Source organism: Lycorma delicatula, chromosome 1 (assembly GCF_047948215.1).
Source record: "Lycorma delicatula isolate Av1 chromosome 1, ASM4794821v1, whole genome shotgun sequence".
Lineage (NCBI taxonomy): Eukaryota > Metazoa > Arthropoda > Insecta > Hemiptera > Fulgoridae > Lycorma > Lycorma delicatula.
Genome location: NC_134455.1, coordinates 13894872 through 13920276, shown reverse-complemented (window position 1 = coordinate 13920276; position 25405 = coordinate 13894872). Strand labels below are relative to the sequence as shown.

General features: G+C 32.4%; 1 protein-coding gene across 1 annotated transcript in view; it reads left to right on the top strand.

The window, feature by feature from the left end:
• LOC142318039 (cyclin-dependent kinase-like 2) overlaps window positions 1-14857 on the top strand; it is a 168724-nt gene extending 153867 nt beyond the window's left edge. Inside the window, exon 12 of the mRNA XM_075354566.1 lies at window positions 14641-14857. Coding sequence (XP_075210681.1) covers window positions 14641-14718 — 78 coding nt within the window. The 3' untranslated portion in view covers window positions 14719-14857. The remainder of the gene's footprint in view (window positions 1-14640) is intronic.
• Window positions 14858-25405: the final 10548 nt, after the last annotated feature.

The window sequence follows — 25405 nt, the reverse complement described above, 5'->3', positions numbered from 1 at the left end:
AAGTAAATGTTGAACAGTGTTGGTGAAAGGCAGCATACTTGCCTACCTTGATCTAGGACTCACCCAGTTAATTGTATTCAATTTACTTCCATTGCTGCTGTTTGTCTCGCATATAATTCTTTAATTATAACTTCTATCTGTCCATTCTACTTTTTTTCTGTATAAAAAGCTTCATCATTTTCACCCATTTGACTCTGTCAAATGTTTTTTTATAAATCTATGTAACAGAAACTCCATTCTTCTCTCTAAATTTCTCTCCAGCCAATCTTAATTATCCAATGTCATCTCTGTTTCCTTTCCCTTCCTGAAGCCAAGCCCTAAATTCTCTTCTATTATTCTTATCAGCTTCTATTTCAGAACACCTAACAATATCTTAGTGGCATGGGCTATTAAACTTACAGTTCTGTATTCTGTACATTTTTAGGGACCAGTTTTCTTCGGAATTGGTTTCATTACAGATTTCACAGAGACTTCAAACCATTCTTCTTTACTGTTTATCCTAGTAACTGTACAAATATTACTTCCACTCCTTAGCTTTTTAAGGATTTATAAAATTTTTCTGAGAAGTTCATCTACTCCAGTAATTTTTATTCATTTCTTAATTGCTTTCTGCACTTCATATTTTAATATCAATGGTCTTTTATCCTCTTCAGTTACCTCCCACTGCTTTTTCTATATTTAATGACTCAGGTTTCTCTCTTGTCATGTACAGGTGCTCCCATAATTGTTGTCCTCTAAACTTGATTGCGGGAATCCTAAAAAATACAGTTAGTTTGAGGGTAGTGGAACACCTATTAAAATATTATTTAAAATTTTGTTTGATTTAATTCTTTTCCCTTGAAAGTTTTGCCAAAATGCTTCCAAGCTAGTTAAAAAAAAAAAATTTAATATTACTTACCATTTATAAAAGACTACAATCAAATTTACAATAAATAAATGCAAAGTAAATTTACCTGAAAATAACTGGATAAACAAGAGAAAAGATTTCAATAATACTATATAAATGTCAATCATTTAATGTAAGCCCCCAAGACAACCTAGAATCGATGAAAGGTTCAGTGCATTATTACAATATAATTATTAAAATCCCAATTATGATAAAGTAAATTCTCAAAATTTAATCAATCACTAAGTGAAAAGTTAGTACACACTCGGTTTTTATCAATATTTAAAGATATCTGCTGATTATTAGGCAGATTTTATAAGAAAGCTACCTATTGTAATGGGTACCATGATTCAACTTCCGGAAAATTTTTATGTCTTCGCGTTTCACATCCTGCAGACCCCAAAACCACTCTCAGTCCAAAATTTTATCTGTATATATATTTAACTTTGTTGTGGACACAATAACTGCTGTAATTTTCCACCAATCAGTTTCAAATTGATACATAAAATATAACAATCCAAAATCTCGGTTGATTTCGTTAATGTGCAAAATCAGATCACGGGGGTTGAAATAGGAGGGCTTTTTCAAAAAACAAAATATCGCTATAACTTTCCTATTAAGTAAAATATCAAATTTGTTTAAAGCTCCTACTATTCTTTGGATGAGGGCCTAAAACTTATCTAAGTAAAGTTTTTTGATGTCTCCAACTATTGGCCTAGGGTTTTATAGACAAAAAAATTATGCCTCTCTTAATAGGCAAAGTATCAAATCGGTTTAAATTAGTCGTTAGTTCTCTAAACATTACCTAAAACTTTTTGTCTGAAACAATTTTTGATATGACCAACCCTTACGGAAAGGGATGACCAAAATATTGCTGGAATTGTAAGAAGATGGGGCTTGTTGTATGCTAAACATGTGAAACATTTTTCACATGTAACCATTGTGGTATTCAGTAAATTTGAAATTTTTCTTAACTTTAAGGTGGAAATCTTTTTTATCCCCTACTTAGCACCAGTGAAATCTACCTCTGCCTTCCAGCATGCCAAAAGGGATTTTGGCATGGGATTTTTTGGTAGAAATAGTTTTCTGTTTAAATTAGTTATCGGAATTATTGAAAAGATTTTATTCAGAGGTTAAGAGATATTAAGGACGTACTATATTCAAAAGTGGGTTGGACTTAATGAACTATTCTTGTTTCCTGTTTCACAGTGTTTGAGTGTTTCAAGTATTGTTCATGTTTCAAGTGTTTTCACACTTGTTTCATGTTTCACAGCTTCAAAATTAATTACATTGGATACAGTGGTGTAAGAGATTTTTAACTTGAAAAAGTTTGAATTTTATATTTTTTAAAGTAGAGACTTTATCAATGTCAAAATAGTTTACATCTATCTTAGCAATAGAGAGTAAAATTTTTAAAAAAGTAATTTTTTGTTTGTACAAATTTGTTTTTAATCACTCGTTCAGCTGACATTAAAATAAAAACAAAACTTTTGATTTTATTGCTCTTTACATTGTGATAAAATTACCAACTTAATAATATAATATTGAATTACTGGAATTTAAATTTATGATAGAAGATAATGTTAAGAAGGAAAAAGAACCAAAAACTTTAACCAACAGGAAATTACGTTTCTTCTTGATTTAATTAAAAACAAAATCAAAAGTAGAAAAATTGATTGTATTAATTCTTAAATAAAAAATAATTGAAGCAAGTAGCAAGAAAAGAATTATAAGAAATGTAATATATTCAGACAGTATGAAAACTTTTTAAAAAATCTAGTAAGAAAAAAATTTGCTGCTGAAAAACTATTATAGATACTAATGGTGGTTACAATAAATCTAGCCAATTCTATGTAATGATTTCTAAATTAAAGAATTAAGAGACAAAACATAAATTATTGAAGACATACAGTTTGAATTTCATTCAGATTCCATTAATGCAAAAAAAGAATAATCAATATGAATATGCAGGTAATAATTTGGAAGTATAATAATTTGGCAGTTAATAATTTGTCTAATAGCAGAAATGGAGATGAATTTTTAGATGGAATATCTTTTGATGCCAACATCAAATTTTTAGAAAGTGAAATTAATATTTATTAATAAACATATTGGTAGTACGACCAATACTTATACTTATGATTTTTTATTTATGAAAATGCTAACTAATATTGATACTCCAAATGATTATGAATTCAGTGTGACTTCAGAAATCCCGAATCATCTGTGCTGTGTAGTTCAGCAAAACGAAGGGGGAGTAAATTGGACGATACCCTTGTAGAGAAAACTGCAATGGCTGGCAAAAAATAAAAAAGCACTTTTTGGAATACAGTAAATAGTTCTTCAAGAACAGATTTAATTTTTGAAGAAAGAAGATTTAAAAATTATTTATATATCAGAATATGTAATGAAACTACTAGAATTAAAAATAAAATTTACAGAAAGGGATTTGGAGAAAATTAACAACATTTAATTGTAAGATTTTTTAATAAAGCCTTCCCACCACATAAATTATAATATTTGTTTAAATTTCTATTTTCCTACACATTTGAATTTTTGTATTTTTCATTGTCATTCGTCTTTATTTGTTTTATTGTCTTTATTTGATTCAGAGATTTTATTTGATTTATCATCTTTATTTGTTGTAATGGACTAATGTTAATATTATATAAAATATATTGTATAACATGTAAAATTAACGATACTATCTTTGGTTTTTCATTCATACAGTAACAAACAATGAAAGTACTCATTTGGTCATGTCTGACAATGTTTTCTGGTCTTGCCTGCTGAATATTACATTACATAGGAATATTTTTTCTGTTGCATTAATTGCAATTAGCTCTTCTTCTGTGATAGGTGGAAAATTTTCCCTTTTGTACAGACAATGTTATGAAGTACTGCAGTTGTTATGGTTATGCTCTCACCTTTCTCAAGATTGAGGTTTTTTCTTTAGTTAAAACTGTAAATTTCCATTTCAACACACCACAGCTTCTTTCCACAAGGTTTCTTGTTCTCAAAAGGGACTCTTGGAAAATCATCTTTTCTGCGATCACACCTTGTTCCAATGGTCTTATCAGGAATTTATTTATGGAATAACCACTGCCTCCTATTAATACTGATATTCTATATTTATTAGCCTCAAATTCTTCCTTAAATTTTGATGAATTAAAAATTATAGTCATAATCTTGACAGAGATGTGCAGTTGCTCTACTACCTTTTTTTATTACTTTCTTGTAGCAGATACACATATTCCACTCTAATATTTATCAAAAAACTTCCAGAAACATAACATCTGAGAGTTACAAAGAACACAAGGTTTGCTGAAAAAGCATGGTTTTAGTTGTCTTATTTTTGATATCTTTTATTTGATGTAAAATATAATTTCTGTATTTTTATACATTCTAAATCTGTTGAAAAATTCATTTTCATTTCATTTCTGAAATGATCAAATCTACTTACAATAGTTATCCTTGTTATCTTAGGTATAATGATAACATCAATTTCTTAATTTGAATTCTTCCATTCAAATTAAGAAATTGCTCATAAAAGAAAGAAAGAAAGTAGTTACTTCACTAAGTACTCACTTTTACTTAACATACCTGATTTTTTACAAGAACTAATGTGTATGTAAACAAATAATTAACAAAATAATCACACAAATAAATCATGCTCATGCAATACAATTGAGTTATGTACTTCAGTTTAACGGAAAATAGAGTTTAAATCAGTCTCATCAAGAGTTTAGTAGAATTTACGCAAATGTAATTCATTTGAAGAAAACAGTTAATATGTAAATGTGACAGAAGTCAAAAACTATACTTAAAATACAGTTAGATTTTAAGTATAGTTTTTGATTTTTAACTGTAGTTTCAACTGAAATGGAGAAAGTAGCAGCCCTCAATATTTTAAAGAAGGCTTTCTTTCTAGCTTACCCTTTAATAAAAAAGGAACAGTTTAAATATAAAAAGAAAAGTGTACAGATTAATAAATGAATTAAAAATTCTATCTATACTCCAAGAAATCTTGAAATGTCTAAATAAAATTTGTCTACAGAAAGCTTTCTTCTGAGAGGATTTATAGGATGGCACTAATTTTGACAATGCTAAGGAGAGTAGAACCCAGATAAAGGGTAACATAGTTAATATTAATGGATCATAAAGAATTAAAAAATTTTTCCCAAAATTTGGGAAAAATTAGAACAAAGCAGGATGAGACTTTTGCATCAGTAGTTAGTTGGATTTTCATACAATGTTATAGCCCTAACAGAAACTGCGTTCAACAATTGTTCAATAATGACTGAGTATTGCACAAATAGTTGGGACTGTACATTAAGACAGATATTACACTGAAACTTATAAGAAGCAAGGTGGAGGTGGCTTGGTGGCTATAAAAAATGGTACCCAGAATTGTAGAAGCATTGATTTAGAATACGCTATCAATGTGCCAGGACTGAAGTTAAATCTAAAGATGGTAGGAACTTATTGTTGCGTAATCATTACTTCTGCCCAACCCATCTTAACGTTTTGGTCAATTATACTGAAAAATGTCAACTTTAACTGATCTGGTAGTAATGATGGGTGATTTTAATAGACCAATTTGATAAATGTCTTCCAAGAGGCAAAAAAATCTATTCTTGACTTGATCCTTTCTTAAGTTAAAGTTTCTGTTGTTGGTGATGAAGGATTAGTGGTCAAATATGCCACTCATGATCCTTTTGTCATTAGTATTGAATTTGATGAGATTATAGTACACTCCAAAAGAGAAGTTATGATTTTAAAAAAGGTGATTTTTTTTGCTTGTATGTAACTTTAAGCGATACTAATTGGCTTTCAGTATATAATGCTTCATCAGTCAATGATGCAGTGGCTGCTTTCACTGAAATCTTGCAAGAACAAATATTATTGAAAATGAGTTACACACTAAGCCTAACAACCTTTTTAAACATATGAACCTTTTCTTGGAAGAAATGAAATCCATGGGTCCCATTCACCCATTCAGGGTAGTAAAGGAATGTTAACTGTTGCCAAGGAGGGATGTGAAGCATTTGGAGAATACTTTTATTCTGTTTATCAGCCTGCATTATCAGAATTTGAAGCTGCTCAAACAATTGATTTGTTGCAATAGGATAAAGATATTCCAATCATCATAATGAATGGTGTTAAAAGTTATCATGGAACTTTAGTTCTGATACAGCTGCTGGATATGATGATATACCCCTGTTTGTTATAAAAGGAATATTTACGATAATATCCCCAATAATTTTGTGGATATTTAATTTTATTTTAAAAATGGTTATTTCTGTAATATTGGTAACTACCATTAGTTTCTTTGTTCCAAAAAAGGACAACTTAAATAATGTTAGCAATTATAGACTAGTCTCAGTATTATGTACTGTTTTTAAATATTTTGAAAAATTTGTCCGTAGATATCTTTAAGCAACTTTTAATGGGAGTAATGATTCTCAGCAACATGGATTTGTGAAGAAATTTGTGTGATTTAAATTTGATCAAAACAAATATAAATCCAAGTTGCTATTTTTTACCCCTGCAGTTACGAATAGGGAGCCATTCAATGCATTAATTTTGATTTTAAGAAAGCTTTTGATTCTGTCATCCTGATAGAGAAAATTTTTCAGTGTGAGGTATCTTTTTTTGTGAGTCGCAGGAACCCCATTTACAGGCAGATTGTCAGGTTCGCAATAGGTTCTGCAAGATGTTGTTAAAGTGCTTATGTGTGCCTGTGCCCTACCAACTAAACCTCCTATCTCACCCCCCACTTTTAGTGGAAGGGTATGCCCCACCACTAAAAGGGCAAGGTTGTTTGCCACTGCATCCCCCAGGAGTTCTAGTTCTAACAAGTCATCAAATACCAAGTCCCAAAGGATGAGGCCCAGCACGGAGCCTTGGGGTACACCACCATACATGGAAAATTTCACTACCCCGTCCTCTGTCCTAGCCTTCAGTTCTCTCAAACACAGGTAGTTGTACAGAGTAGCCGTGATGTAATAGCTGAGATTCCTATACCTGAACGGATTAGCATTATGTGTGAGAGTCATTCAAAAATTAAAGAGGCATGTGGCTGTAGAAAAAATATTATTTATTCAGTGAAAATGTTGAACCCTACTGTTCAACATAATCCCGTGCTTCATTTAGGTATTTGTCCAGTCTTTCTGTGAGTGTTCTTATTGCAGTAATGAAGAATTGTTCACCTTGGTATTTGAGTCATTCTTGACTCGCTCATTGATATCATGTAAAAACAAAAAAAAAATGATATTGTGAGATCAGGACTGTAAAATAGATATAGCAATACCTTCCAACCAGATTTTTGAATAGCAAATTTTGGAATAGAAAAATTATCTTTTGAAAGAGAATCAGGACATTTCCAACTTACTGCAGGTTTTTATTTATTTTCTAGCAACAGTCACAATAGTACTCACTTTTGGTCAAACATTATTCTTTCAAGTAGCAATAAATTGTGCCTTTATAGCTCCAAAACACTGTTAGCATCACTTTACCGGTTGATGAATAGGTTTAGAATTTTCTCTAGTGAGTAAATTGAATTTTTCCATTCCATACTCTGACATTTGGATTCCATCTCACAATGATTACTCCAAAATGATTATTAGCTATGCAAACTAAAAAGTATTACCTACGCTAAATACTGTTGTTTATGTTCTGTACAAATGTGTATTTGGATTTCTGTGCTTTTGTGTAGACTGTCTTGGAACCTATAGAACATGATATGCAGTAATTAAGCTTATCGTGGGTAATTAAATGGTCAGTTCCAATACTGGCACTACAAATTTCAGTAATTTGCAGAGTGTCAGTTGAAGCTTCTAATTTTGGTAATACACTTTTTACCACACTATTTTAACATATGAAAGTGAATTTTGATTAGTTCTACATCTTCAAAAAATAGACATCTTAACCCATGCAATCTTATTCAATAGCATGCTGTTCTCCCATGGTAAATCCCTCGAGTGGATTCAGCATTTTAAAAAAAAAACAAAGGTTTTTTGAAAATTCTATTCGAATAGCTGATATTTTCAGGGATGCCAGCTTGAACATCAGTCAGTAAAATGTATTCTGTTAAATCGTTTTTCCATAGTTGTCATTTGTCTCTCTAATTATAGAACGACTCTCATAGTGTAACATGTGTTATGCTGCAATTAGCAGTGCATCAGCAACCACTGGCCACGGTACACTATTAAAAATGTATTTGACATCAAGTAATATTATTAGCAGTATGCTTCTGGTCCTCTGGGTCCCAGCCGCTCTGTCCCTAGCCCAGATCAACACATGATTAATAGCATCCATAGTAGATTTTCCTGTGATAAAACCATATTGCAGAAGAGAGAATCCACCAGTTTCCTCAACGTCAGCCCAAAGTCTCTTGGATACCATTCTTTCATATAGCTTAGTTACAGCATTTAACAGAAATTGGTCTGTAAGTCAAATTCTGCATATCTGCACCTCTTTTGGATATAGGCACTAGTGTGGCTACTTTCTATGCCTTAGGGAAACTATACCTTTCCAAAGCCTTGTTCAATGTGTCCAAGACAATCCACGGTTGTGCTGCTATCAGCTGTTTCATCAAACTTCCCTTGACACCGTCAGAGCCTGGACTTTTTGTGATGTTGATTTTATTAGCAGCCCACCTTAATTCTGCCAAGGTGAATCGTCTATCAAAAAAATGTCTGTATGATCACCCTCTGTCGTGGTAAAGAAATCCAGCACCACGCGTAGAATTTGCGCCCTGGTTAACAGAAGGAGCGGCCTACCAAACCTCTTCATGACCAGTTTATACGCATATCTAGCTCCTCAACCAATTGTGCCAGGTAGTCCGCTTCGCAGTTTTGATTGCAGCACTTAAATTATTCCTGCAATTTTTGTAATCCAATTCAGCATATTCGGTCCGCGCGGGATGTTTTCTCCTCAACCTTTGCAGCCGCCTTCTTGCACTGTTGGTCGCCGCTCGTAGAGAGGTAACAATATCGACAGTAAATAATACAAATAATATTTATTAAATAAAATAAATCATAATGTGACTACTATAATCTGCATAATGTGATGTAATAAGAGCATGTTGAAATAACGATAAGTTTTGTGCAAAGTACTTTATGCCTGTGCTGTAGAGTAAAATGTAAAACCTTGCCCACATGCTATTCATAACATAGCAACTACAATCCTGGTTTATCCTTGCTATACTGCAATACAAATACAGATGAATCAAATGTAAATGGAAATAGTTTGATTCTAGAGCTTAAAATACGAAAAAAGTTCATATAAACTTACGTCCGTAAGCGCTTTGTTATTGAGTTACGGCTAGAGAAAAATTTCGCCCGGATTTGTTCCCAGGTAAAAATAATGAGGTTATATAAGGGCGTAAACTTGGTGGTTCCTTAACAAAATTAGTCAGTAATTTTGTTAAATGACTAACAAATGCGTAAATTTTATTATCAAAAGTTTTCGATAACTTAATCTTGAGGAAATTGATGCAATAAAATGAAAGTGAAACAAAAAAACCTTTTTTTATTAAAAACAAAACAGAAAAGTATCACAAATTTGTAAAATTAAAAAAAAAACTGATTTTATTATAACAAATGTAGAACTTTTAAAAACGTACCAACTGTATGCTTTGAAATTAATTTGAATACTAATCACTGTTGTCATAAATTGTGGTTACGTGTTAATCCGCGTTTAAAACATTAATATGATTTTTTTTTAATATAATTATGATTGCGATGGAAGTGTTCTAGCTCTAGCTGCTGTAGAAGAATACCGACATAGGTATCCTGCACGAATAGTTCCAAAATGTAAAGTGTTCTGTAGAATTTTCTGTAGAAACAGCGCTCATGTTTCATTTGAACATCAACCGGTACATGGTGATGAAAGTGAAAATATTTTTCAGCTGTTACAGTTTAATCCTACAACGAGTATGCGAAAATTTTCCACACGTCTCAAGAATTCCCACTAAACACTGTATGGAGTACATTACATGCTTAGGAACTCATCCTTATCATGTACCTTAGTTCCAACACCCCCAGCTTGATGACCATGCCAGACGACCAGTTTTGAAATGGATTAACAATAATTATCACTTAATTCCGTTCATACTATTTTTGGACGAAGCTACTTTTACCCGTAATGGCATAAACGACACAAGGAATTCACATCGATGATCAGAAGAAAACCCATATGCTGTAGTTAAATTAAATTTCCAGCAATGATTTTCGGTGAACATGATTGACAACCGACAGGCCCTTTCATACAAAATGTGTCGTGGGAAGAGATATGAAATTTTTAAACAATGAATTTCTTGCTTGAAAATTTCTCATTGGCGAATCAAGTTAAAATATACTTACTATCAACTACATGGAGCACCAACACATTTCACGAAAGAAGTACGACAATTCTTAGATGAAAAGTTTTCTTGTAAATGGATTGGACAAAAATTGCCCAACTAGATTACTAGACCATTCTCCCTTAGATTATTGTTTATGGGAATGAATATAATGCTAGGTATACAAACAAAAAGCAGTAGACTGGTGTGATTAACTGATCGCTCGTATTCTCAATGCTGCTGCCCTCACCAAGGAACGCAAAGATATCATTAGGTTGGCAATAGAAAATCTAAGGAAGCGAGTTGAAAAGTGTATTTATGTCAACGGTGAAATTTTCGAAAATTTATTGTAAACTGATAATGTATAAACCACACTGAGTATTTCTTTTTTTTTTGACGTGAAACGTCTTTATAATCACATGGAAACATACGGGTACCAGAACAGAAATTTATAACGTAACGAAAAGGTCTATATCGTCCTGCCTTAACAGCTCCCTAACTATTAGTCTCAGAGACGCAAATGCGGTGTCATTTTATAACTTACATGGTCAGCTCGTCGATACAACTTTGAGTCTCCGTCACTGGAGAGCGGGTTGACGAGGAGGGGGCACAGCGCAGAATGGCCAAACTTGACGCTCTCGCTCATTTCCATTCAGTGTAGTTCACGACTTAGTCATGATAGCGCGGTTACTCGTGTGTTTGTGTTTCTAATTTCTCGAGATATATCAATTTAAGCAATAACTGTATTTCGGACAATATTTATGGGTAAAAAGTTCAAGTAGGCATATAAAAAAGTATAAAAATTCAATATGTCAGCCTCAGCCCGCGAAAAGCCAACCAGAAATATAGATTACGCAAATCATTGGAAAGGGGAGGTCATGAGCCACGCACAGGTACCCCAATGTTTGGTGCCGAGTGAGCGACACTGTTTCGGGAGCGTCGCAAAGCTAGGACGGCGTGTTCAGTGAACGACAACGACGGCGCGAGCATCTCTACCGCTGCAGTACCCGAACTAATGAACGTAACGAGTGAAGATAACACCCATACATCTGTCGAAGACGTTCCGTGGCTGATCGATATCAACATCAGTCGAATTGATGTAGTACAGGACCATTGGCGTCCAGCGGACAAACGCTTCAAAATAGTGTTAGAAAGCAATCCGTTTGGCTATCTTGCAGCGTTTTTGATTGAATTTGGTTTAACAGAGATTTAAAGCAGGTGAAAGCTCACAACAATCCTCTTCTTCAGATTAAATTCCCCAGCGAAAATGTACCGGCATTTCGTTTATGTAGTACCTGTAGCAAGTCAATAGATGCCAATAAAATTCCGACGCTGTTGCGCTCAAACAGATTTCAATATCCCCGAAGCCGGATGGCCTGCCACCGCTTGACCCGATCAATGTTCAGTTGATTTCGCTGCGCTTACTCTTTATGCAAATACGTCGTTTACGCTACGAAGGTAATTGTGGATGGTATAGTCAGCTAGGTGATCAACGTACCCGTTGATGTGAAAAACATAGTGTAGCAACTATCGAGGCAGATAGACATTGACTTTGCCTTCTATGTCAACATAAAGAAGAACCTCATCCACAAATCTAATTATCTGATCGGTTTTGTACGCAAGTCGGTGATCAGGGCATGGCTGCGCTACTTGGTAAACCAGTCGCTGTACAAGCACTACAACATACAGATAGACTGGAGTCCGTTCGACAACGACGAGGATGACAATATTGGGCTCGAGTATCAGCTTGAGTCTATTGACTCTGACCCTGCTCGCCAGACAACATACAATGCTGTGAAATGAGGAGCAATGTTTGGTGTTTGGAGATTGCCCCGGGGCCGAACTCTTCTCCGATTAGCATAATCTACGATGTTAACTCTGAGGAACTATCCTTCTCTCAAATATACTACGGTGTGGTCCATCGGTTCAACCTCAACGTGCGAGTCATAGATGATGTTAACTAGCGAGATTCGACGTACCGATCGGCGTGGTGCAACTCCAGACTATGTTCTCTACATGGCCATGAAGATGCTTTGTATTCGCGTTGTCGAAGGTATCTACAACATGTTTCGTTGTGTAAGACAAAACGAGTCGATCACCCGCAAGATGCTCGAGGACCGAAACATTATGGGCAATTAGATCGACAAGAACATCACCTTCTTGAAGTCAGTACCGGATTCCATTCAATATTGGATGGATCGCAAAAACGACCTCTTTGCGATGATGCGCCAGCTTGGTAAATCTGTAGCATGGAGGAACTTCATCCAAGTTCTGTACGTTTTACGTTAAACCAACTGCCGTGCGCCCCGATACAGCCCCACATGATTTTTTTTTAAGTAAATTAAATGTATTTTAATTTTTATAATGTCTAAATTTATTGTATTAAAAACAGCTGTTTTTAATTTTTACAAATTCATAACATTTTTCTGTAAGCGTAAATCATATGTTTTGATATATCTATATGTCGCTCCTCATTAGAGTCAATTATTATAATTTTTTCTGTTAGTTTGAGTTTACTTTGTTCTGTTAGTTGTATTAAGTGTTTGTTTTCCTAAGATTTGTATTTTTCTTTATTTTCATGTCTTTTTTAAGTTATTTTTAGTTATAGGCCTAGGCTAGGCTACATAACCTAGCGGTCGCGGCGTTGCTATGGACCAGTTTCCAGCTGTTCCGCGAAGCAACCACTCACCGTACGGCAGCTTCGAGGCGGTAAACAACAACACGCTGGTGAATAGAAAATGTGGCCCATTCAGTTACTCCAACAGGGATCCACGGAAGTCGTCGCGGAGAAAATTAATAAGGAATGAGATTTGAAAATATGAGTGGCTCTTCGGGTAAAGTAGTGACTCTGATATTACGGATTCGATTCCGATCCTTCCGGCATGGTAAACGGTGCCGGTTTTATCCACGTTCCCGGTAGCTGACACGACTTCTGGAATTGACATACTTCTCTCGAATAGATTTGATGATCTTCCGGTGGAGGAGACTGACGGTGCTGCTTCACAAAGGAACAGGGTAAGCCGCCTTCGATAGTATTTTATGGTATTTCGGATATCTCGAAGCTGTATGAGTTGTTGGAATCGGTGGTGAACAAAGAGGAATACACCGTGGGAATAATAAACAATAAACTTTGGCTGCTCTCGAAAGATATTGAGAGCTACAAAAATATAATTCGTGTTGTTTGCGAAAATCTGATTTGGCATACCTTTAAGAGGTGTGACGAGAAGACGTTTCGGGTAGTGCTCAAAAATCTTCACCATTCGATCCCAATTGCAGTTATACAGTAGGAGATTCAGGGGCACAAGGTTCAGAGCATCGTAAACGCACGCCACCGAGTAACGGAGGCGTTGGCGACTTTCTTATCTGGAATCTGGAACTTAAGGATAATAATAAGCAAGTGTTCGGGATAAAGTATGTAGCAAACTGTTGGGTTAGGTTTGAAACACGAAAGAGAACTCCTGGGTTGGTGCAGTGTATGAGTTGTCAACTGTATGGTCACACTAAAAATAATTGCATGAGGTCGTATTATTGTGTAAAGTGTACAAGGGATACAGGACCGCCAATTGCCAAAAAGTAGATGGGAGTACACCAGCGATTTGTACTTTATGCCATGATGATTATCCTGCAAATTATAAAGGTTGCAGGGTCTATAAGGATATCCTTGAAAGGAAAGAGGATAAGTTATGCTCCGAAGCACGCTCCTGTGGTCTGAGAGTCTGGGGGGCAAATTGTACAATCTAGGCCATGATTTCCTGTGTTTAGGTCAACGAGCCAGTAGTAAAGTGGATAATAGTAACTGTATTACTGGCAATATTCATTGGACTCTGCATCCCAGATTCTTCGCTTAGGCCATGGTAGGAACCAATAATAAAGCTTCAGTTACACTGGATAAATTTGAGAAGCCAGCAAGTAACATTGAATTCTTGGTTCAACAGATTGGGAACCTCCTGGGTCTCTTGACGAAGATGATTTCTAGACTTCATTGGTGAGGAATTAGCTGAAACTTGCTTTAATTGAAATGAATTTGTTTTTCTTTGACAAAAATTTTAAATCAAACTTTTTTCATTTTATATTCTGAATAATTTTTTTGTAAGTTTTGTTTTGTTTTTAGTATTAATAACGTTTCTGCAGAACTGTGTACTAAAAGAATTGCAGTTCTTATGATGCACTCTGCATATATATTATTTTCAACAGTACATTACATACAAACCCTTATTTAAGGGTGTTTTTTTAATAATACATTTTGGATCTGTCTGATTATTCTGTAATAATCAAAAATAAAATTTAATTATACTCTTATATTATAAAAACTTTAATACATTATACTCTATAATTTCAGTAACTTTACCCATTTGCAATAATTTTCAGTATATTTGCATTACTATTAACAAAATTTTATTGCTTTCAGAGATTATTTGGACCACATTCAAGATCTCCTTCGACCAGCCCCCCTGGACGACTTTCACCAAATTTGCCAATGGTTTGATTTAAAAACTGTGTGTTGTTCTGTTGTTTTATAATTATAAAATGTATAGGAATATGAATATTTGTAAATACAAAAGCACCTTTAATGCATTATTTTATTGTTGTAAATTTTAGATTTTATTAAATCAATGTTTAGATAATATTTTGATTTCTTTAATCATTGCTGTTGTTCACACACTTAGTCAGGTATCATATTATGGCAAAACAATAACTTCCTTAATAACATTAATATTCTGTATATCTTATGGATAATTCACATTAATAATGCATTTGATAGGTTTTGGTTCCTTAGAATAGGTAAGTTATTTTAAGAGTGAAAATAACATTAAAATCTGTCATTGCCTTAAATCATTTTGATTTACATACATTACATTAAATTTAGTACAATTTTTGTTTTCTGCAAGACATGTGAAGAATGTGCAGTTTTTTTTCATATTCCAGATTGAAGTTTTTTTCAACATTTAATTTATGACTTTAATTTTTACAATCTAACCTTTATTTGATAAATATATACACAGCTTCTAAGGAAAGTTGTAAATTTATTACTTATGTTACTAAGTTACTAATTCTCACTACTAGTTCTCACTTATTTAAATCTAGCTCAACCTAATTTTCTGAGATAAATTATTAATTTTTAATCCTTCTGATAATATGATTACAGTCATTGTTATTTTATTTTCTGTGAGAAATTGATTTCTTCTATTATGTTAAATAATTTTCATTTAGTTCAAACTTAAGTCTTTGTGATATAATTCACATCTTGCAAGTTTTTCAATATTTTTCTTTTTTCTAATGTCAGAAATTTTTATAATTTGTCACATTATAATTAATTACTTTACATTCATTTAATAATTTCTAGTCAGTTTTATTAGAAAAGTACTCAATAGTAAAATTTCTGGTAACCCGATCAAAGACTATAGACTTATCAATTTGCAAGCAAAAAGATCTTCATATTATTCATAAAAACTTTTTATGAATTAGTATTCATAAAAAGATTTTCCTCATAAGTGTACAAACTGACAGCAAAACAATTAAATAATAATTGATAGTATATCAAAAAGATAAGATTTACACAAATTTAGAATTTAAAAAATATAACTTAACCAAAGGTAAAGTAGTCTTCTGAGTTGGTTGATATGATAGCTTCACTAATTTAAAGTCTGGTATATATTCTGATATGCAGGAGATACATTTAGTAAATAAAAATATTCTTTTCAACCAGCTAGTTTATGCAATAGACCTACCTATTCATATATATAGTACAAATCAATTTGTACTAAAATGGATTAGATTTTCTCCTGTAATTATGACACTTATGACTAATTACCATATGTGAAGCTTGACTCCAAAATGTACTACGTCCTCTGAAACATTTTTCAGAATCTTAAAATAATTGTTAAAATATTCTGTTTCATATATTTCTATACAAATTTGTTTATTATTAATCCTAGTAAAAGTTACTTACTTTTAAACAGATTTGAATACCAGAGTGGATACTGTATCCATCAGGAATAGTTGGCCTAAGTCTGTACAAGACTACATCTCATTCACAGTTATATATATATATATATGCTAATCTCATTGGACCATGGGGTGGTTGCTTATTTTTCACTAATTGACAGATTGCAACAAACACATTAGAAAAGATAAAAAAAAGTTTTTGAAATTTTATTGAATAAATATATATATATCATTAAATTTTATAGTTTTAAGAGCATAAAGTATTATATGGGTAAATTGAAAACAATAAGTCATGGAACTGAACTACAGATTTATGAAGATAAACATGAAGGTTTATAAATTCGTTTAATTTAAAAAAAAGAAGAAATGACTTATCGATCATATATAACTATTTAATAATATTAAATGTGATTACTATGAAAAACTTTAACAAATATAATGAACAATATAGTCAACATTGAAAAATCATTTAATTACCGATAAAATGAATTAATTATTTATAATAATACTTATAAAAAAAGTTTTCTCAAAAATTTGATTAATATTTAAAAAATTAAAAACTCAAAATAGATTTATTTTCTGAACAAAAGTACTAGGTTATAAAAATTACATTAAAAAATATCATGATGAATCATTATTTCCTACTTTCATTAAGTTCTCCTGTAGTGTTAACTGTATCAGCAAAGCATTTATTGTAAATGTGCCAGTTGATTATTATCTTTTCTAACAAATTCCTTACATCTTTTATTTTTGCAGTTGTCATATGATTAGACTTCCTGACGCACTTGTAACACAATATTTGAAATAGAGTTTTTCTATTTTATTTCAAAATACTGAAAAATTTTATCTGGTAGCCATCATATACTGAGTATTGCCTGTCATAAACTGGTACTTTTATAAACTAAAGGAAGATGTGATATACAGAAATTATTTTGCGTCAATTATATTGAATCCCTTATTAATTAGTTGAGATTTAACAGAACTTAATTCCAACTTTTAATAAGGACTGGATAACTGATGCTTGAATTGCAAAAAACACACTGTTTTGATATTTTTATTCAGAGGGATTTCAGAATGAATTGGTAATATATTCTGTTAAGAAAAATGCCACACACAAGTAATTATGTGATACAGCCTTTCCCATAATTGCAGTCACTACATAGCTATATAATAACAGCTGTAAAATTTGATATTTCCTTTGCTGATTATGCATCAAAGTCATAAATAATGAAATCAAAAATTTAGTGCCAGAGCTGATGGAATACTGATTCATTTATTTAATTTTTGGGAAGCAATTGATTTTGTATAATTTCAAAGGCCAGTTTTCACTAGGTTGAAATTTCAATTACTTAAAAAAAAAGAAATATATATCTATTTGTATTAGAGGTAAATTATAAGTCATTTCATTTTCTCTCCAAAATTTATTTTCAGTTTCCTACATATTTTAAAACTCCCCTTCTTTTCTTGCAAATGTCTTCACCTCAGGTAGTAATTTTCTGTGTGGCTATTTCAATTTTTTTTCAGTTCACAGAAAGTATGCCTACAAAAGAATTTTTTTTTTATCCACAAAAGAATTGTGGATACACACACCTAAGGTGACTGAGAATAATAAAAATAATTGGTCAAAACAAGAGGAAAATGAATAGAAGTAATGAAGGATGTAAAAAATATTATAATGTCAAACAAATAAGCAAGGTCTGGATTGCAGAAAGTTGAAGTTAACATTTTTAACTGTGGGAGATGCAAAATTACTGTTACGATTAGGTGCTTCTGAGAGTCATATGATATACATTGTTTAGCAATCTACTGCCAATTTTACAGAAAGCAGAGGCAATTTTCACTTCATTCTGGAAATTTATTCTTGTAATATTAAAAAAACAGCTTGTGCTTTTGATTAATAAAAGTGATTATTTTTTTTTCATTGGTTTGTCACAAAATTATAAATTCTAACTCTTAAATATAAGTTACTGGCTTCTTTAAATCCTGCCTACTTGACAATTTTTTTCACATTTATACAACATATCTAATGTCACTGTAGTTAAAAAACGCAATGTCAGTAAAGTTTAAAAAACTAACAGATAAGAACATAATACTATTTTCTACAAAACAACATCATATTTTATGCATTAACAGAATCCTGTATTCTTCTATATTTAACTGTTATCCAACCACAAGAAAAAAGAATGCTCGATTTGGGTTACCAGCAAATAATAATAAGGAATACATAACTCATGAATAAACAGAGTTATTCATATTTGAAGTACGATCTTCTTTATCTGAATGCTTTATCCATTGTTCAAAATACTTTTGTTAGTCTTCTTTCACAGAAATATTTATCTGTGTTGACAGTTTTTTATAATGCACTCTTGAACTGCAGCTTGTGACCCTTTAAGAGGCTTTTTCATTCAGTGATAACCACAAATTATAAGTAATCATTTATAGAAGCAAAATGCTAGGAAAACCTGATAATCATGTTTGGTAAAAAGAAATACGAGATAACTGTGACAAATGAGCAACATTATTATGAAGCTTCCAGTACGCAATGTTTTCAGGTTTGTTCTTCCTCAATATTATCAAACATCTGTGAAGAACTTCTAGATAAAAATGTTTATTAATGGTTTAATTTTCTAGCGTGTATCCAAGATGTTCAACTAAATGTAATAACAAAATGTCAGCATCACATTGTTACCACGTCTTAGTTCACAAACTCTCCTAGGACAATTTTTTTGGGATTTCTACTGAGATGATTGAGCCTTGGTTTCAATGTTATATTTAGACAATTTATTTTTTATGTATGTTTTGGTCTTAAGATATATACAATAACTGAAAATAAATCAAACAATGAATTTGCAAAAGTATCGTGTTATGCAATAAGTAACTTATTGCATTGAATGTGTAATAACATTCATTACAATTTTTCCATTTATTACATAATTCAACAACTTACATCATTTCTATGAATGTGAAAACAAGAGCTGTAATAAATGAGAAAATATTATTTTTAAAGTTCCACGATCATTACCCCAAAAAAGGGAATCGTGCAGGTCGATTCCTTGCAAGACTCCCCCCTATATTAAGTTTTTTCTACAAGTCTGAACACATCCTATCAGCAAGGTCATTGCTTTCAATAACCTTTTATAATTTTAATGATTTTTTATTTATATGAAAAAAAAAATGTTTTATTTTGCTAGTTTTGTAAATGATAATTAAGAAAATAAATACAGCAATATTTTTAAGATAATGCTTTAATAGGAGACTTGGGTGATAAAATTTTACACATATATGCGTATCATGTAAGTGAAAAGAGATATTGGAATGAAATAAAAAATTAATAAAAGTACAATACCTTAGCTACAAAATGCAGTATTTATTTTTCAATATAATCCCCGTTTACACTGATACACTTTTCCCAATGTGTAACAAGTTTTTGCATTCTGTCATTGAAAAATTCTGGCACTCTTTCTCAGATCCAAGTGGCCACAGCTTCCTTCACTTCATCATCGGTGATGTAATGATTACTTTTGAGATCCCTCTTGAAATGAGGGAAGAAGTGGAAGTTGCATGGAGCCAAATCCAGTGGAAGAGGGTTAAACTTCAGCTTGCAGAGCGCCTCTGTAGTGGCGTGCGATGTGTGAAGCCACACATTGTCATGATGCAAGATTATGGGTATGGTGATCCTTAGAACACGACATACTCGTCATCTGAGGTGCCTTAACATCGCAGTGTACCGTTCGATGTTGACAGTTCACAGTCCTCCCATGATTCACATACTCAGTCACATAAACACATGTTTGGCATATCAAAACACTGTCAAAAGGAGTTTCTTCGCTGAGGCTTGAGTTTTGAATTTTTGGGGTTTTGATGATTCTTAATATCTGTATTCCATGCTTTGCCTTTTTTCATTCGGGTCATTGTGATGTACCCAACTCTCATCCCCAGTCATATAATGAAAAGGAAGCCGTTTGCTTCAGCACAATATCGCTGTAAACGTTCTTCGCAGTATTAGATATGACGTTGCTATGTTCGTCCGTCAGTTTGCATGGTAACGAGCACATATTTTACGTAACCCAATTGCTTGATAATATGGCCTACTCGTTCTTTAGATATACCTAACTGAATAGCGTTGGGTTGCTGGGTGATTGCCGGTCACTTTGAAGCAAATCGTTCACTTCCTTTCGATGTTTCTCATCAGTCACAAAAACTGGTCGTCCGCTGCGAGGTGCGTTCTCAATTTTCGCTTTACCAGCTTCACATTCGCGAAATTTCGACACTCATCTATTCAAAATACAACTGTCAGTAGTTTCACTACCGTAATCAGCCGAGTTAAAGTTCATAAGTACCCTAGGTGTTTTGTTTGATAAAAAGTTGCTGTTTAGCAACCACATTAGGCAAATACGTTACGAATAGGTTTTCATATAAATTACTATTTTACTTTTATATAAAATAATTAAGATTATTTTATGTAAAATTTAAATAACAGAAATAGGAAACATTCAAAATTTTATGAGGAAATGACTGAAAATAGTACACAGGTATGCTGTGTTGATATGCCTGAACAGTTTAAAATATGTTTTTCCTAACTTCGTAATTTAAAGTTCTTCTTTAAGTATAATTAAAATCTTCACTACTACAATCTCACATAAATCAGTGTGAATGAAATTTTAACATTTATGTGCACTGGTTTCCTAAATAAAGCAAAACACTTTTGCTGATCAAATTTACAGAACCTTTAAGTATAGAACTTGTTTACTTCTTATTTAACAGTAATTCACTAACGCTGGTATTTCAACAAAATATCTTTTAAACTGGTTCACTATTGTCTCAACTGTGTAGTCGTTTAAACATCTTTTTTCCCCTGTTTAGCCTTCGGGTATCACTTCAGAGGATTTGTACGATTGTAAATGAAGTGGTCTTGTACAGTCTCAGGTCGATCATTTCTGAGATGTGTGGTTATTGAAACCCAACCACCAAAGATCACCGGTATCCACAATATAGTATTCGGATCAGTATAAAAGTAACTGCCTTTATAACAATATTTGAACCTTAGAACTCTCGACTTTGAAATCAGCTGATTTGCGATGACGCGTTCACCACAATACCAACCCGGTGGGTTAGTCGTTTAAACATCTTTTTTTAACCTCTGGATCCACCGTTAGGCATTCTTCAGAGGATGAGAATGCCTAACGGTGGATCCGGAGGTTAAAAAAAAACTGTACTGTACATTGTTATCCTTTTAGTGATTTCTTAAAATAAAATCGTTTGTAATACGTATTCATTTAATATTTCTTGCTTTACCATTGATTAAAGTACTAGCTGCAGAAGCGTGTCGTAGGCACGCCCTCCGGGCGGCGTCTCAGATGGGATTTTTAGATGTCCAAAATTGATTACCGCTTGTGTAAAAATGTTTTTGTTTAACGATTTAAATTGATACTAATGAATCGGACTTTTCCGCTAGTGATCGATCGGTACATTCCAGTGCCTACTTTTTGGTTGTGGTTATCATATAAATAAAATATATATATATATATATATATATCGCACATCTAATAAAGAAACAAGTATACATCTGACCACCATGATACATGTTTACGCCATTGCGTAAAGTAGCGTTTATTCCAATAAATTCAAAGTTAGGGTTGGGTCTTGTAGTTGTTACAGGCTTGGTAAATTTATTGTGCTCTTTCGTATGGGCTTGAATCTCGTCGTGTATCTGTTAGTATAGATTGTTTTTCGTTACTCTCGGCGCCAGTTTGACTGACTGTTGTGTCATCTTACTCTTATCACGCAATATTTATTGCTGTTTCTTTCCCACAAGTTTTTTTTCTAATCGTTCTCATACCAACACTCTTCTGTCCATTGCCTAGTTCGCTACCCCTACTTCTCACCACGCCACCTTTTGTTCATTCCAGTTCAGACTTTCACGTTGTGTGGTTGCACAGGCTGGTCCTCCGGCCCGGGGACCAGCCTGCGATTTGCTTTCGCTTCTCTCTCTATCGTATAGAGTAGATCAGACATTTATGATGTGAGGTTGCCTGCGATTTCGCTCTCGTTTAGTGTGTTAATTACTCTCATCGCCTTTGTGCATTCATAAACGGTGCGGCAATTCTCGATCGCCATATTCTCTTGTTGTACTCGTGATTTTACAGATTTCTATGTTCGCATTTTGTTAAGTTAATTTTCAAATTCAGTAGATAACCTCTAGTATTGAAAGCGGTCAGTTACTACAAACCAGCCAATTTTATCGATGCAGAATCTCTCCAAACTGGTTATTACATATTGGTGACGCTCCGATTATTCAATTTCTAGTAACAACGTGTTACTTCTGTATTTTCTGATACACCACTGTATATTATGCCAAGAATAACTGTATATATTTATGTGTACTTTAATTTCATGTGTTCTTCATTCTTTACAAATATTTATGTGTGATTAAGGCAAATTCATCATTTATTATTAAACAGTTACGTTATTAGTAAAATACTCAATTAATTGTACATTATGAATTTGTAATTCAAGATTGGTTTAAAAAACCATTTCTTCACTCAAGTGTAGTCATGAAAAGTGGCTTAGATAAAGGTGTGTTACCATTTTTCATGTGTAACATATTTTATGGGCTATTAATGCCAAATATTGTTATTATAAAATCGACTTGTAATTAAATAGTACCTCAGGATTATAAAAGAATATGTACGACACAAAGAATAATGTGATGGTTGATAACATTTTAGCATCTTCCAGGATGTTTTCTATTGTACTTCACTGACTCTTGTAACTGCACAACCTTGATTTCATTTGGAAAATAACAATTTTAATGAGACAGTTTATTTATCTTTTATTTTACATAATTCTAATGTGTTAGATTATTGCTGTCGTTAATAATTTTAATCAATGTTAAATATTGTTTTTTTTCAATCAAGTTTTATATTATTTTTACAAATTAGAAAAAAGAAGTCATTAACATGAGAATGACTAAGAAACTTATATTTCCAAGAAGGCTTGCTTACTAAATGAACTCTATTTATATGATTACTTATTACAATTTGATTATATTGTAATTAACTTTCTTTTTTACACTGGAATATTATCGTGGCCTTTTTTTCTATTACAGATTAGAAATGCAAGTTTTAATTATTTAATGATAAATATGATGTTCATAAAAAAGAAAAGGCCAGTGCCAATGATAAGAATTACTGTAGTTTATTTTTCTAAGTTAATGACATTTGTTCACTGCTAATTTTCATTATTACAGAATATGTCAGTAATATAACAGTTTTCCAGTGACACTATGTTTATAAGTATATAATTGTAAAAAAAGGTGTTTTAAGTTCTTTTGTTTTCAGGCTTTGTTAAATTGTAGATTTTCAAAATAATTATTTGAAAAATGTATACTTATGTATTTGTCATTTAATATGTTGATTCAACTGATGTTCCTTGTATAAATTCTATATAAAATTAAGTTAAGTTTATTTCGTAATTTCATTTAATTTTTTAAGTGTATGATTGTAAACAAAGGTGTTTAAGTTCTTTTATTTTCAGGCTTTGTTTAATTGTGTGATAATTAAAGTCCAATTTCTTTTGGCAAAAACGAGCTATCTCATTTTATTATTTTGTTAATTTTACCCAACAATACATGTACTAACGAATCGGTATTATCCACTAGCGTTCGGTATATTCCGGTGCTAAGCTAAAGGGATTGGCACATACGAATGACCTTTAGCAGGATAGGTTGATTTATTTTTAGGCGTAAATTTTTACAGCAGATATTCACTTCTCTTAACTGAATCTTGCCATTTTCTATATTTGCAATTTATGTAACACATTGGTTTCTAAAAAAATATAATCAATTCACAGTTTAGAGGGCGGTTATTTCTAATTCAGGGGTAGAATAAACATGGTTTATCAGGTTTTACCGTTTCAAAAATATGTTAAAACCAAATCATTTGTGCAATAACAATAAACAAAATTGCAAAAAATAAATTTAAACTCAATAAAATTGATTGATTAGGCTCTCTTGACCAAGTACAGTAGTATAATGTCCATGTTTTGTTAGTTTTATTTTTCTTTAATGTTATCACCTTTAAAAAAAAAAAGAATGTAGCAAAGCAATAAATATTAATAATCTCTTAAATTAACCTAATAAAATCAGGTATTGTTTCTATTAGCTCTGGTAGGAATAAGAAGTTCAGAGTGCTTTGGCAACACAACATTGCACTTATAATTTTTTCAGCTATAATATAATACAGCTAATTTTCACTTTTTTGCAGATGGAGAAATATTAAACTAATATGCTTGAAGAAATGCACTAAACATATATACTCACCTCAAACTTACCTAACATAAGGAGGGCATAAAAACGCTTCAAAAATTCCATCTTCAGCTATGTCATGCTAAAAAAATACAATGATCTAGTTTTTTTATAGTGTAACAGCAAAAAAGGCTCAATCAACTAGATTTATAAAGTCCAATGCTATTAATATAGTCTCATCTTCACTGATCAATATCTAATTTGACATTAAATTACATACCCCGATCCATAGTTTTGAAAGCAAGATCTATTCTTTCAATATTATGTGAAGCAATTCTTCCTTGTTAAATGAGTTATTCAAATAGTTTAACATTGTCATTGACAAACCCTATAATACAGGTGCGGCAGAATCGATTAAGCAATTTTGACAAGTTATAAAAAAGTAATGGATGTATCTAGAGAAAGAATGTTTTTATTTTCTAAATTAGCAGTACATATCATTAAGTTTTGAAAATAATGTACTCAAAATGGCGGTTAGCAGCAACAAACTGCTGAAGACGATCTCTAACGCTTTATACAGCTCGTTCACACATATTGCAGGGTATGGTGTTAACTTCTTCAATAATCTGCACCTTTAACTATGTGATGGCGATGTTTAAACACCTTTTCCTTCAGATATACCCAAAGAAAGAAATCACAAACCTGGTGACCGCACAGGCCACCTCACATCATCCCTTAGAAAGATGAAATGTCTGGGAAAAATTTCTCTCAAACAATAACTGAATTTTGGGCTGTAGCTCAATCATATTATTACCACAGTTCTCTCAATCTCTTTCTTCAACAATCTCTCCTATTTTGGGCTGCAGAAAATTTTGCAACATTGAGATGTAACATTTGAAATTCACAGTTATGGTCACGCTATCCCCCTCAAATAAGTACCATGCCAAACCACACTATTAGTTTTGAGGAATGTAGCAGTCTT